The sequence below is a fragment of the Macaca mulatta genome, chromosome 7 (assembly GCF_049350105.2).
Source record: "Macaca mulatta isolate MMU2019108-1 chromosome 7, T2T-MMU8v2.0, whole genome shotgun sequence".
Taxonomy (NCBI): Eukaryota; Metazoa; Chordata; class Mammalia; order Primates; family Cercopithecidae; genus Macaca; species Macaca mulatta.
The window spans coordinates 173,217,418-173,232,197 of record NC_133412.1 but is presented as its reverse complement, the minus strand read 5'-3'; the positions used below and the strand labels follow the sequence as shown (position 1 = coordinate 173,232,197).

Sequence of the window (14,780 nt, the reverse complement as noted above, 5' to 3'; positions counted from 1 at the left end):
ATTTTATGTATCAAAATAGATTCCAAAACAGGTGCAGGTAAATGCCTATGACATTTGAATTTGAAAAAAAAAAAGTATTTTGGGGGAGAAATTTAGGTACAGGTGGTAATTTTTAAAAATTTCTAAAGAATATGATTCCATAATCACAAATAGTAATTATTCGAAATGAAGTCACAACAGCTTCAATTTAAACCAACATCTTATAATTTGTGTTCCATGCTTCACATTAAACAGGTACTCAATAAATATTTGAGGGTGAAAAAAAATATTTATTTGCCTTAAAATCTGCATAGACTGAAAGGTGGTCTCTGCAGGCTTCCTCTAAAGTAATAAGAACATGGAAATAAATGGAAAAATAATCAACATTTAATTCACCTTTTTCACAGTTTCTATTTTCTTATCTTTCAGTTGTTTTTTCCCCTGGAAGCTTACTTTTCCAAACCTCATGCAATGAAGCTGCCAGCACCTCTGTTTAAAGAACGTTAGTTATATGGTGATTTAGACTTTTGTGGGCTATATTTTTGGGGAGCCTTTTTGACTGATATGAATATATGTATTTTTGCGACAGGGACTTGTCATGTTACCCAGGTTGGACTGGAACTCCTGGATCCTTCCACCTAAGCCTCTTATACAGCTTGGACTATAGGGGTGCATCATTGTAGCTAGCTTTCTTTTTCTTTCTTTTTTTTTTTTTTTTTTGAGATGGAGTCTCACTCCATTGCCCAGGCTGGAGTGCAATTGCGCCATCTTGGTTCACTGCAAGCTCCACCTCCCGGGTTCACGCCATTCTCCTGCCTCAGCCTCCCGAGTAGCTGGGACTACAGGCACCCACCACTATGCCCAACTAATGTTTTGTATTTTTAGTAGTAGGATGATATCTACATGGCATGTCAATTTCATTTACGTCATTCACTTGACTCCCTTCATTCAGTACTTTGGTATTCATATTTTTCTATCATCCCTTTAGTCAAGGTCACACTTGAAGTTAGGCCACACTTGGTTTAAGGGGAGAATGCTAGTCCTCGTTTCAGGGTACCTCTCTTTCCTTGGGTTTAAAAACTTTTTTGCCAATGTGGTTTAGTTTCAATTTTGGATACTCCCATTTCCTCAATCATAAGGACAATATTTTCTTGCATTGTCACTGTTGTTTCCTTACAAATATAGATAGTGCCTAGTTTTCCATCTGTCCCCGAAAAATTGACTAAATATATGATAGCTCCTGTTAAAAATAATTGGCTTTTGACCGGGCATGGTGGCTCATGCCTATAATCCCAGTACTTGGGGAAGCTGAGACGAGCAGATTGCTTGAGTCCAGGAGATCAAGGACAGCTTGGGCAACACAGGGAGACTCTCTCTCTTAAAAAAAAAAAAAAAATCAGTTCTCATTAGAATCTAAAATTCTACCCATTCTTGATTATTTTCACTGTTTGCTTCTTTATATATTTCTAACTACTATTGTCATTCTTTCGGAAAGAATAAAATTAGCACCAGCAACTAGTGATTCATTTTCTCCTGACAAAGAAAAAATCACTCATACAATCATATAACGTCTTCATATTTTCTTTTCAGGAAAATAATGAATATGCATTTGAGCCAGAACCACAGCTATTTCATTCAGGAATGGTAAGTTGGTTCTCCTGATAATAAGCAGCTCTTATGAAGCTCCTACTTTGTTAGAACTCTGTAGGTCTCTAACATATGGTCAATTTTGTTACATTAAGTTTTCAAAAGTAACAGCAAAACTTTTTTCTTTCTTTTTTTTTCTTTTTTTGAGACGGAGTCTTGCTCTGTTGCCCAGACTGGAGTGCAGTGGCGCCATCTTGGCTCACTGCAAGTTCCACCTCCCGGGTTCACGCCATTCTCCTGTCTCAGCCTCCCGAGTAGCTGGGACTACAGGCGCCCACCACCACGCCTGGCTAATTTTTGTGTTTTTAGTAGAGACGGGGTTTCACCTTGTTAGCCAGGATGGTCTCGAACTCTTGACCTCGTGATCCGCCTGCCTTGGCCTCCCAAAGTGCTGGGATTACAGGCGTGAGCCACCGCGCCTGGCCTAAAACATTTTGTTTTTTAAAAGCTTAAGAGGACTTAAGTTTTATGCATTTCTACAGTTAACATCAAGCATTGATTGACTGATAACTTCACGTGAGACGTAATCAGTGAATAAAGGATACACCCATTCCAGCTTGAGTCTCTTGGTTGGAAGTTCTACTTTTGCTTCCAAGCTGTAAGAATCCACTTGATCTTTGGGCATGTACATGGTAACAGGGCGTCCACGAAGAAACATTTTTACATAGCCTTCTTCTACAAAAAGAACAAAGATGTCAATAAGATACCTCAGTGCCCAGCATACCTGAAAACAAATGCTTTATCCTCTCTAGCCTTTCAGTGTAAAAGAGAAACTTTTACCCTTCTGTCATTTCTAATTGATATCTTAGGGAAAAAAGTAACATATAAGTAAACAGTTTGAAACACAAGTTTGCACCTTGTTTGCTTTTGATATTCTGTTTACTTAAGTACATGAGATACCTATGAAATTGTAAAAGGCAGGAAGGAACTTGGTTCCAACAATGATTTTCCATGAGATTTTACTGCTTACACTTTCTTTTATCATCAGGAAGGGAAAAAATACCACCCCCAAACTTCAACTAACACAAGAAATCCACTTAAAGTTTTTGAGTTCAGTGTATACACAATCTCAAAATCCAAATTCACAAATATTTTTCAATATTTAAATGGATTTGTTATATTGCAATGTAAAAATATATCTTTATGTTTTTTTTTTTTTTTTGAGATGGAGTCTCACTCTGTCGCCCAGGCTGGAGTGCAGTGGCGCGATATCGGCTCACTGCAAGCTCCGCCTCCCAGGTTCACGCCATTCTCCTGCCTCAGCCTCCCGAGTAGCTGGGACTACAGGCGCCCACCACCGCGCACGGCTAATTTTTTTGTATTTTTAGTAGAGACGGGGTTTCACCATGGTCTCGATCTCCTGACCTTGTGATCCGCCCACCTCGGCCTCCCAAAGTGCTGGGATTACAGGCGTGAGCCACCGCGCCCGGCCTATGGTATCTTTTAATTGAGCAATTCTTTCAAGTGTAAAGAACACAAAATCAGCAGAAGTGCATGCTAGGATGCAATGCAAAAAGGAAAATGCTCATAGAAAATCTAGAAATGGAAAACAAAAGAACAAAAGACCCATTAGAGAAATCTGGATGAAAAACTCTCTAGAACAAACATTTCTATAATAAAATAACTTTTAATATTTCAATAAATTATAGGGAAAAGTAAGTATCAATAATATATCAACACAGGGTAACTCCTAGACCTTAAAAAGAACATCTTGGGGTGTTCTGACTGGAGTTCTCACGATATGATAAGGGCAAAGTAAATGTCTTGTCAGCTCTGCTCCTGGTGAATTCCATTCAGATTCAGAACTCGCTGAATTCTGAAATTTCACTGCAGATTAAAGGACGTGGTCTTAATGGTATTTAAAATGGGCAGTCGGAACCAGGGATACCTGTACACAACTCAACAGAAAAAGCATCCCCAGGGAGGAAATTGGCGAGGAACAGTTAGGAAATAATTATAGTACAAATTAGTTTTCTAAGTCTTATTCTTAAGGATTTTCAAACAATGCCACATGCAATATTACTTAAAACTCAAGAGGGCACCCCAGTTTCATGTTATTGTGTGCATGCGCTTCAGGTCTTAAATGCATGCATGTGACACACTCTTCACACTGCATATTAAGACTGACGTTGAGTGAGAGTCATGAACGCGATCATCCCTGCCTATATGTGCCAGCCACTGCGTCCCATGGATCCTCCCCTTACAGTATCTCCCACGCTGGTGCCAATTTCCCCAGGTGCACTGGGGCCCCATCACCACAGGCTCTCTTATGGCTCTCCTGGGTCAGTTTACACACTGCTGCCAAACCCACCAAGGCCCAACCAGGTTTTATGGAGCTCTTCCTCCATGTACATTTCTTCACCTGCTCTCTTCCTTGCTGGATCCAGCAGGTCTAAATGCCCTCCTGGGCTCTCACTGCACAGGACCTCATCTGCCACAGACACCCACCCACAGGGATTCTCCTCTGGGGCCAGGCGTGTCTCTTTGCACCCCCCTATACCCTGTTCTGTCTGTGCCACCGCTCAGGCTGTCCTCCTCTGATGCTTCTTCCCTTCCTTAACCCTCACCCAAATATAAGCTCATCAGGGGCTGTGTGGCTACCACAACCAAAGAATCTAAAAGCACCCAAAAGATTGACATTCTTGAAAAGAGGGGCAGGAGACTGGAGTTGACAGCTAAATGAAAAGGGATTCTAGCAACTCTCTTTGTAAGAGAATCAATCCTGCCAGGAAGCTCGCAGAATGTAGGTTAGGAATAAAGACAATATAATTCTATTTCCACAACACATAAAAAAGCACACCATGAATGTATATAACCAATGTCTATGAAATATCCACCTGAGTCGCTCACAGGCATGTGATGATTAAGAATCCTTAGGACTGAGCTTACTTACTGCACAATTTTAACTTACTGAACTAGGCAAAAAAAGCACTGAAGTTGGCCTTGGCACTGTTTTGTACTGGTGATTCAGACAGGCTACATCTAAAACCAAAATGCAGCCAGGGAAAGCAGTGTTCGTTCCAGGCAGGTTAGGATAACAGCACACACGCCACCAAACCCAAAGGCGCTAGTGGGAAGAGGCCAGCAGCAGTGCATGGTACCAAGTCAAACAGTGGGACATCCAGGGGTGGCCCTATAGCTCTCTTAAGGTTTATATAGATGAAAAAAAATTCCTGCAATCAGCCAATAACCAATTGGGATCCAAATTACAGCCACTTATTAAAGCCCATCCAAGTAAATGCTCAGGGATGCGTTTAACTTAAAATGAATCGAAGTGGTTTGCAACACAAAAACATTTTCATACAAGGAGAGCATCTGTTTGCCTGTATGAAAAAGGTTTCTGTAGCCTGGGTAACAGCTTTGCTCAGAGAGCTATGAGGTTTCAGAAATGCTGCCTACCTTTGCAGTGTGTCACCCGGCGTTTCCCTTGTGATTTCGGAGACAGAGACAGAAGGGCTAGACAAAGAGACAGTGGAGTACTGCAAGTGTGGCTGGCCTGCCTGCCCAGAGCCCAGAGCCCTCACTAGCCCACAGGCCAACACCTGACCTGCCCCCCAGTCTTAAAATCTGGACACGGTTCAGGGATCCTGACAAGTGCGCTCACGATGTGACCCTGCGAGCTTACAGCAATTACATTTTCAGTGAGTAGTTTCATGCTTCCTGAAAATGAAATGAACACTAAAGCACATGCTGATACATACAAAACTTTGACTTTTATGTTTTAATTCTGAACTTAGGAAAAAAACTAGAACAATTAAAATTAAATGAATGTATTTAATCAATTACGTACTTGTCCTTTTTTTTTTTTGCATTTTAAATGCATTTCTAAATAAGGTTAAGATGCTATACAACAGCATCTACCTTATTACAAAAGGTGTTAAAAAAGATATATGGAAAGATATACATGAACTATTAGTTTGCAGTTTAGGAGATCATAGGCAGAAAAAGAAAAGCTACTTTTAGACAGTTATGTAACTTGATGCATAAGAAACTTTCCCCTAAGAGAAATGCAAATGTTGATAACAGAATCCAGTTAGTAAGGAAGGAATAACCAAGGCAACAGACACCTTTTAATCTAGAAATTCCATCATGGCATAGGTGGTGGCATTCCACTCTCCTCCTTATTGGCATGTCTTACACATTGGTTTTGGAGAGGTAGGTGAAGGGTTTGCTCTTTACGACTGTTTAAAGGCAGTCTCACTGTCACTAGCTGAGCCATTCAACCGCCACGTACAAAGCTGACAGCACCCATCTGATCTGCACAAACCAAAGCTCCTGTGTGTTCCAAGGCGGCCCCTGAAGCTGGCTACTTCTTTTCTGTCCCTTGAGTTCTGAGGAAACGAGTGAGGGGTTCCCATACAAAAATTAAATCAGACTTACCTGCACTGAATACAGGCTCCTTGGGTTTGCTGTGAAAATAAACCAAAAACAGTTTTTAAAGGGCACTGTGGGTGTTTAATCTCATTCACTTCAGACCCCACAGCCACGGCTGCAGTAGTCTGCCACACAAATGCTGCATAAGTTAGACATGTTAATAAGAAAAACGCAACCAATTTCACTACAAAAAGGAACACACATAAACAATCATAAACAATCTCATAGGTGCAAGAGACTGCACTCCTAACTTTATCACCAAACTTGGGCTTTTTATGAGTGCAAATAAGTGTTTCGGGGAGGAAAAAATGTGGCTAATCAAGATGGGAATGACCCTGTCTAAATGTGTAAAAAGGGTTGTTTTTATTCCCCACACTCTTCTGACAGATTATTTAAAGAACTTATTTAAAACTAGCACATTCCTGACAAAAGATTTTTTGGTGAGGCCTTTTAGAGCTCACCTCCTAAGCGGATTGCTGTTCTAGGAAGACAAGTAGGTGAGCATAAGGTAGAAAGAGGAGAGGGGAACACCAGGGTCTGGTGTTCTCAGCCATCTCTCAGGAGAGGTGGGGACACCCCTGCTGACTTCAGTCACCCTGGGCACCCACCATGAGCAGGTGAGACCACCCCATGGCAGTGCTTGGGAAACCAAACTCAGGAATCAGTCAAAGACAGACAGCTGCAGACAGACTAGACATTCCTAGGAGCAAGCACCCCACAGGAGAAACTTCCACGAGCGGTCCCTGGGGGCACAAGGAGAGGCAGCCGCCACTGCAGACCCACTACTTCCTGCCAGGGGCACTCCTCCCATGACACCATCTTTGGGGAGATGGTACCATCTCCACTCCAGACAGGGACAGGGAGACCCAGGGAGCTCAGGGAGGGGGGTGACCCCTTGATCTCAACTTTGACTCCAAAGTTCATGCTTCGCACCACTTAGCTTCCCTGACTTCCACCTGCTTTAAGATATAGAGCGAGACACAGGAAGTAAACGGACGTCACTGCTTTTACCATAGTGCCTTAAATGCTGCTAGGAGCACATATGCATTGTGTGCGTGCGTGTGTGTGTGTGTGTGTGTGTGTGTGTGTTTAAAACAAAAACTTGAGCAGATATATTCCTAATATTACTCCTCAATTTTTGACTTGAAACACAATGAAAAACAGCAGGAATAAAAACTATCCTTAATCTCATGATGTAGTAAATAATATTGTATATTAATATTCTTGATTTCCAGACAATTTCATGTAGCACATGGAGTGGGGCGGGGGAGCCTACTACTTTCCTGATGCTTTAGAAGTGGTTTACTTTGTTCAAACGTGTTTTAAGTAGTTTTATATTAAGTTTTAGCTTCCTACACTCTAAACTGTGGTCATTGAAAATACTACTATAAAGGCATGGCACAGCCTTTGAACCTAAAAGCCTGGGTCTTACATTGGCCTACAAGGCCCTATCCAATCTCCACTTAACCCCTGTATTCTTCCGAGCTCATCTCCCTTCACTATATCCCTGCTGTTCTGGGAACCTGGTCCAGCAGGCTCCGCGTCAGGCGCTGGCTCACGGTCCCTCCTGGACCATCCTCCCCGAAGTCAGCCACTCTCAGGCCACTGCTTTAGCCGTGCTCCATACTGAACGTGCTCCATCACGTTCCCTGCTCCATACTGAAACTCTCCTCAGGCCCTGCTCGCCGCACCCCCCGCCCCTCCTGCTTTATTTTTCTCTACAGCACTTATTTGCCCCCTGCCTTCATTTTGTTTCTCCCACCAGGAGGCAATGCCACAGGGGCAGGGATCTTTCTGTTCATGACTGTATTCCCAGGGCCTTGGACAGCAGACAGCGGCTGCCCTGGTGTGAGGCCTGGAGCTCCTGTGGAATTCCTCTTGGTTCTCCATCTTCAGTCTTCAGCAGGCCCCCAGGATCTGTGCCTGGTGGGTGGTGGTGGGGTCTGCTCTCAGCAATCCTGCCTCTCCCTGGGGCACAGACAGCTGCTGCCTGGAACATGGTCTGGGGCTTGGTGTGCAGATGGAGTTTCTCTCTGTCCTCCAGGTCCCCAGACCTCACTAAACACCCATCCCTCAAAGGGCTCTCTCTCAGCTTTCCTCATCCTTCCTTCCGGGGTGGCCAGCTGCTGCCTGGCCCTTAGTTCAAGGCCCTGAGTGTGGAGAACGTCTCTCGGCTTTCCTCTTGGCGTGCCTCTGCCTCAGTTGGTCTCTCTCAGCCTCCTGTCCGGCTTCCAGTCCACCATGTACACTCACTGAGGTCCGGGGAAAAGCGGAGTGCGTGTGAGCAGGGCGAGGGTTCCCCTGTGCCAGAGCCCCTGAGGACTCTGAACTCTCCTGCCAGTCCACACTCAGCCTTTCCTAATTCTACAGCTCCAGGTGTTTTCCTACTCCCATCTACGAGGGCTCCCCTTTTCTTCCCGCCGCTCTGCCAAAGACAAAAGCAGCCACGGGGCCTGTCCCTCCTCAGAGGGGATTGCCACTTTTCAATAACATTCAGTTCATTATACCACTTTCCGTCCTCGGCTCCATGGTGGGCTTACACTAGCTATGATACTGTAGATACCTGAATTGTTCTCATTTTTAGGGTGGGAGTGACATTCTTGTCATTTTCTGTGTGCTAAGCAGAAGCAGAAGAAATCTTAACTCCAAATTTCACATATATTATTAGATTTACAGGCAGAAGGAGGTGAGAACAGAAGGAAAGCTAAGACAAAAGACTACGAGGCAAATCTAATTACAGAAACATAATCAAAGGGAAGCCAGGTATGGAATCAAAAGATAGGAAAACTATTTTTTTTTATCATGACTTTGATCACAAAAGTAGAATGATGCAAAAGCTATGAACACAGAAATGAGAAATTCAGAACTTGCCCTAGAGACAGAAAAAAGCAATTATGAACTATGTTCTTCCTACAAAGAGAAAATCTGCAGGGGAATCTGAACTCTCCATACAGGGAAGCTCATGGACCTTTGACACTGAAGAACTGTAAGAGGAAGAATGAAAGATTTCTATTAACAGATAAGGTAGCAGAAATGTTAACAACTAAGGTCACTGAGAGAGGTATCAGGTGGTACTAAAATGCTTACATTTCTTTAAATCATGCTCTAAACAATGTATCACTTTGTGGTACGCTGTATTTAGAAAATAGACTACTGCTATGTTTTATTATTTTAGAAAGTTGAGTTTTTGTTGGAAAAACCCAGCATATTTGCTTTAGAACCCATTACTCCTGCCAATGCACCACTACCTGTCCTAAAAGGCAAGCCTGGGAGGAGGTAATTTCACTCATGCATGCAAATCTCAGAATATAAACCCATAAAACGATGATGAATCTTCTGAACAACTGATAGAAAGGCAAACCCACAGATGTGCAGTGATAAGCAGAAGAGAACATTAAAGCCACTGTGGCCTCTCCACAAAGTCTGTTGACGGGAGTCATGTGCAGAAAGTGCATTTTCTAGAATGCACAGCCACTCGAATTGAGAGTGCGTCCTTCAGACCCAGCACTATTTGAAACCCGCTTGGGCGGTGAATTCACTTGGAGTGGGAGATGATCGCTTCTCAAGGTGTTATGTAATTCATCTCTGATCCCCCATTTCTTGATGTGAGCTCGATGGAAAAAATTAAGTGGGTGACTTAACATCCCCTCAACAGCTGGGCTGTGGCTCCATGGTGGGGGGTGTGTGTCGGTGGGGAGAATGCCCAGGCCTGTCCTAGGAAGGGTGAAGGAGCACCAGCTGCAGAATGAGGCTTCATTCATCCCTTGCCCAGTGTGGAGTCAATCAAGATGTCCTGCACCTGCCTCTGAAGCCAATGACAGAACTAAGCCCGGAGGAGAGAAAGGATTTCTCCTCTGGTGAACAAACTCGCAGCGCTTGGCTATTCTGGTGTTAAGTTGTGGCCAATGTCTCCGAGACGAACTCCAGTGCAGTTCTTACTGCTTATAAGGAGATTTGTTGAAAGAGCTTGGCTGTATGCTCCCTTGAGCTGCATGGTTCAAGAGCTGATGTAAGATATAAGCAGTCATGAGGGCTCACGGAGGATGAGGTACACTTGAATCTTCACCAGACCAGCAGCTGTATGGGGAGATGGCAGGAGAACACTAGACATCTGCCCCAAGGAAAAATTCCTGCCCTGAGCTGGGAGGCTCACACCAAGACAGCAGTGCAGTCAACACCGCAGAGATAGCTGTGAACACGTATGTCAAAATTCAAATCCCTGAATGTGCTCACTATGGACTTGGGGCACAAGGATGGTCTGAGTGGTTGGTTTTTACTTATCTGATAAAGCTTCTGTTTGCTGCACCGTAGACTGGTATTTACAAGGAGAGTCCAGTGGACAACGTGTCCAGGCTGCAACTCAACAGATGTGCCTCTCCTCTGTGGGCAACTGCTCTTAGCTCTTTCATCTACATTAACTAACCTAACCCCATGTTCCTGAAAGAGGGCTCTGAGGCCAGATCCTGCAGGTCTTTTGACACGTGGTGACATGTGTGAAAGTCCTGGGCAAATATGATCAGAGTGGAACTAATAGGAGCCACATGCTGTTTGAGCAGAGATACTTGCTTTTGAAAATGATTAATAAGACTTGATAGAGAAAGAATCCATTCCGAAGTCAAACATGCGATTTCTCTAAAATTTATTCATCCAGAACAAGTTTGGCTCTTGGAATAACATGACTCCTTTTTATTTTTTGAGACAGGGTCTGGCTCTGTCACACAGGCTGGAGTGCAGTGGTGTGATCTCGGCTCACTGCAACCTCTGCCTCCTGGGCTCAAGCCATCCTCTCACCTCAGCCTCCCAAGTATCTGGGACTACAGGCATATGCCACCAAACCCGGCTAATGTTTCTAATGTTTAGATTTTTTTTTGTAGAGACAGGGTTCCACTATGTTGTCCAGGCTGGTGTCAAACTCCCGGGCTCAAATGATCTGCCTGCCTTGGCCTCCCAAAGTGCTGGGATTCCAGGTGTGAGACACTGGGCTCGGCCACACGATTGTTTTTAAAAACGACTTCACGTGATGAAATAAAGTTCCTGCTGGAAGCCAGAATACTCTATCATGGAAATAATGACTCTATAAAAATTGTCCTTAAGCAGCTTTTTATTAGAAATAGGGTCATTTAAGAACCATCTATTCAAAATGTTTAAAAGTTGCTGGAGACTTTACTGGCGACAAAAGCGACTGCTTCATAGACATTTCCAACCAATACTTCCAGCTTAACATGGTGGAAGGAGAACACATTTTGAGGCCAGCTGGATCTGTGCTCTAGGGCTTGGGTGAGGGGCTTCGCCTCTACCAGCTTAATATCCTTAAACTAAAAATGGGAATAAAACCACTGTGAGGAACAGGTTATTGGCACGATTAAATAAGATGTGTTACAATGCGTCCAACATGTGTTATTAATTAATATGGCTTCCCTCTTCCTTCTCTTTTCACTGCAAAAATCTTTGTATTTCCAGACTCCTCACCTATCAGTCTCAAAACTAAAACAATATGAAGAATATTAGCACTTATTATTTTGAAATTTATTAAAACATAAATGACCCCATGGCTTGAAGAGTGAAACATTTTTTTCAGTAAAAAGATGCTTAAGTCTCTTATCTTCCAGTGTAAAATGTAGTGTTAAAATTGTCTACCCATAGGTGGTGCTGTTTACATAGTTCTTGAATAGCTGTGGCTTTGAAGTGAAATGCAGTCATGGGCCAGACACAGGGGTGTTACTGTCAATGAGGGACCACAGAGATGTCCGTGGTCCCACAAAATTATAATACTGTATTTTTACAGTATCTTTTCTATGTTTAGATACACCAATATTTAACACTGTGTTACCACTGCCTGTAGTATTCCCTACAGTCACGTGCTGTACAGGTCTGTAGCCCAGGAGCAGCAGGGCTAGACCATCAGGATGGACCATGAAGTTTTCTGTAAACACACATTCTACGATGTTCACACAACGAGGAAACACCTAACGATGCATTTCTCAGAACGTGCCTGTCATTAAGCGATGCCTGGCCATATACAATATCCTTCCATCCATTCAACAAAGTTACTGAGCATTCACGTTCGCCAGGCACTGTGCAAAGTCTAGAGAATGGCACGGCCTGGGCCCCCAGAGCCTAAGGGAGGGCAAGGGGTGTGTGCAGTGTGGTGGAGGGAGGAGAGCTACAGAGTCACAGATAAAGTTAACAGGCAGTTACAACACCATCTGAAAAGCATTGCTCTCAGAATAGAGGGCCGGGGGAGGCTCCCAGAAAAAAGAGGATCCTGAGTTGGGTCTCGAAGGATGAGCTGGAGTTCATCAAACACAGTCACCTTCCCTCCTCCCACCCCCAGTTCCAGATACATCCGCCTGTCACTTGGGAGAGGGAAAAACCCCTCCCCCTCCTAAGTGCTAGAAGGTGTTTGCCTCAGAACAATTCATTAAGCTACGAATTTGCTGGTGTGGTTTTCTACATCTGTGCTTTATTTTACGATAAAGTAAAAAGAATTTTCTAAATATGCTATCTTCTTACTTAGGTCGGCATTTCTTTAATGAGGTCTGGGCTTGATCGCCTATTCATGCGTTAAGGGCCACTGGTATTTCCTTCTCAGTGAGCGCCTGTGCAGACCCTTCACCATTTTTCTATTCCATGGATTATCTTGTTCTCCCATTTGTGAGTCCTTTGTGAATTAAGCAAAGTGGCCCTGCAGGCATTGTGCCACTGACATTTGTTAGGAGAATGAGTCTTTCTGTGCGGCTCCTTCCCGCTCCCCGCCATGCCTTGGACTACGCTCTGTACACAGCAGGTGACCCGTAAGTCCAGACAGCAGCGGAACTGAAAGAGCAAGGTGAGAACGATTTTCAGAATTTCTGATTCCTCACTTCTCAGGCTGGGATAAAGGCAGAAACAAGAGCTGGGGAATTACAAGACATCCCCAAGAAAAAAGGCCCTGCAAGCAGGGGAGTGGGAGGGACACAAGTGTGCAGGCCTCAACTCCAATAAATAGTCTGGGATGCAGACGCGGCACTCACAGCTGCCACCGTGACGGGCTGACCGCGGACCACCTCTGCACTGAGGCTCCTATGCATAAGATCTTAGGCACCCTGTGAGGCAGGTACCACTTTTACTGCTACTGAGGAAAACCCCAAAGAGATTAAGTCACTTGTTCACAATGACAAAGCAAAGTGGCAGAGTTGGGATTAACACTTGGTTGTGGCAATAAAGGCCCATCATTTTAACCTTCTTTTGTTACAGTGATCAGGGCAACAAGATTCATTCGATAAATGCTTGTGGAGCACCTACTGTGTGCTGGGCATTGTTGTAGATGGCGGCCTGGTCTGAGTGGATTAGTGAAACTTGTTCGGTACTTACATGTCCAACTAAAGTACTTCGGGCTGGAAACACGATGAACCATGTCTAAAATAACACTGCAAGAGTGTATTTATTCACACAAAGACATGCTCATACAGCAAATGAAGAAGGGATCACAAAATAGGCACAAGAATGGCATTTATGTCAAAATTACACACTACACTCATAGAGCACCCTGCAAATAAAAGTCCACGTGGAAATGTAATGACTGTTGGCTGTGAGTTCGCTGCGTGGTGAGACTGCAGGTGATTTTCATTTCTTCCTTCTTGTGCATCTAGTTTTTTTTTTTTGAGAAAGGGTCTCACTCCCATTGCCCAGTCTGGAGTACAGTGGTACGATCACGGCTCACTGTAGTCTCAACCTCCCAGGCTTGAGCAATCCTCCCATCTCAGCCTCTCAAACAGGTGGGACTACAGGTATGCGCCACCAAGCCCAGCTAATTTCTGTATTTTTTTGTAGAGATGGGGTCTTGCCATGCTGTCCAGGCTGGTCTTGAACTCCCGGGCTCAAGTGCTCCACCCGCCTCAGCCTCCCAAAGTGCTAGGATTATAGGAGTAGGCCACCACACCCGGCCTAGATTTTCTAAAACAAGTTACTTGTATAATAAATACATGCCCTCAAAAAAGGAAAAAATCTTGCTGGGGAAAAGTGAGCAATGTGTTGGAGAGGCATGGGTGTCAGGGCACAAGAGGGAATGAGGAGCTGGCGGATGAAGGGCCCGGAGCCCCAGCCAAGGAGTAATGTTGAGCTGACGGCAGCAGTGAGCAGCAGTGAGCAGCAGTGATGCCATCGTAAAGGAAAAACAACTTTGCGCCCTGAAGAACCCTGAGGTGAAATAGTCAGAAGACAATTTTACCAAATGCTAGAGCTTTAGAGAGGACAGGCACTCAAGGTGTCCAGCCCAGGGGTTCTCGACTTGACAGCTGTGATATGGGGCTGTCTGATCCTGGGGTTGAGGGGGCACAATACAAAAGGGCACCACACCTAACATGTCGACGTCTTCACTATGTTGAGGTGTTTTTTTTAATGTTTGTTGACTCCAAAGATGGGCAGTTTATATCACACTTGTCCAACCCACAGCCCACAGGCCACATGCGGCCCAGGATGACTTTGAATGTGGCCCAACACACATTTGTAAACTTTCTTAAAACATGAGATGTTTTTGGCAATTTTTTTTTTTTTGGCTCATCAGCTATCAATAGTGTTTGTGTATTTTATGTGTGGCCCAAGACAATTCTTTTAATCTGGGGAAGCCGAAAGTCCAGGGACACCCCTGATTTATATGTATGTGACAGCAAAGTTTCTAACACATGACTGAAACATCCTTACTCTAACAAAATCAACTCATTTCAACAACTTCTCAGTAAAGCTGAAACAGCGTCTTGCTTATAAAGTTGACATAGCTCATTCCCCTAAGACTTAACAAA

The 14,780-nt window shown here is 44.1% G+C and overlaps 1 protein-coding gene across 18 annotated transcripts in view; it reads right to left on the bottom strand.

Moving 5' to 3' along the window:
• The window catches only part of EML1 (EMAP like 1), a 210,632-nt gene that overhangs the window by 46,615 nt on the left and 149,237 nt on the right, over positions 1–14,780 (bottom strand). For 10 of the 18 annotated variants that reach the window (XR_013396529.1, XR_013396528.1, XM_077941691.1 and 7 more), the window contains 2 exons: positions 6,007–6,035; positions 2,172–2,301 (listed from right to left, as the gene is read on the bottom strand). Coding sequence is in view for 14 of the 18 variants with exons in the window: in XM_077941691.1 (XP_077797817.1) it covers positions 2,172–2,301; positions 6,007–6,035 (159 nt within the window). In the remaining 4 variants the exon portion in view is untranslated. Of the gene's footprint in view, positions 1–2,171; positions 2,302–5,025; positions 5,083–6,006; positions 6,036–14,780 lie in introns of all 18 variants that reach the window. The other 8 variants (XR_013396527.1, XR_003731712.2, XM_015144471.3 and 5 more) reach the window with 1 other exon arrangement.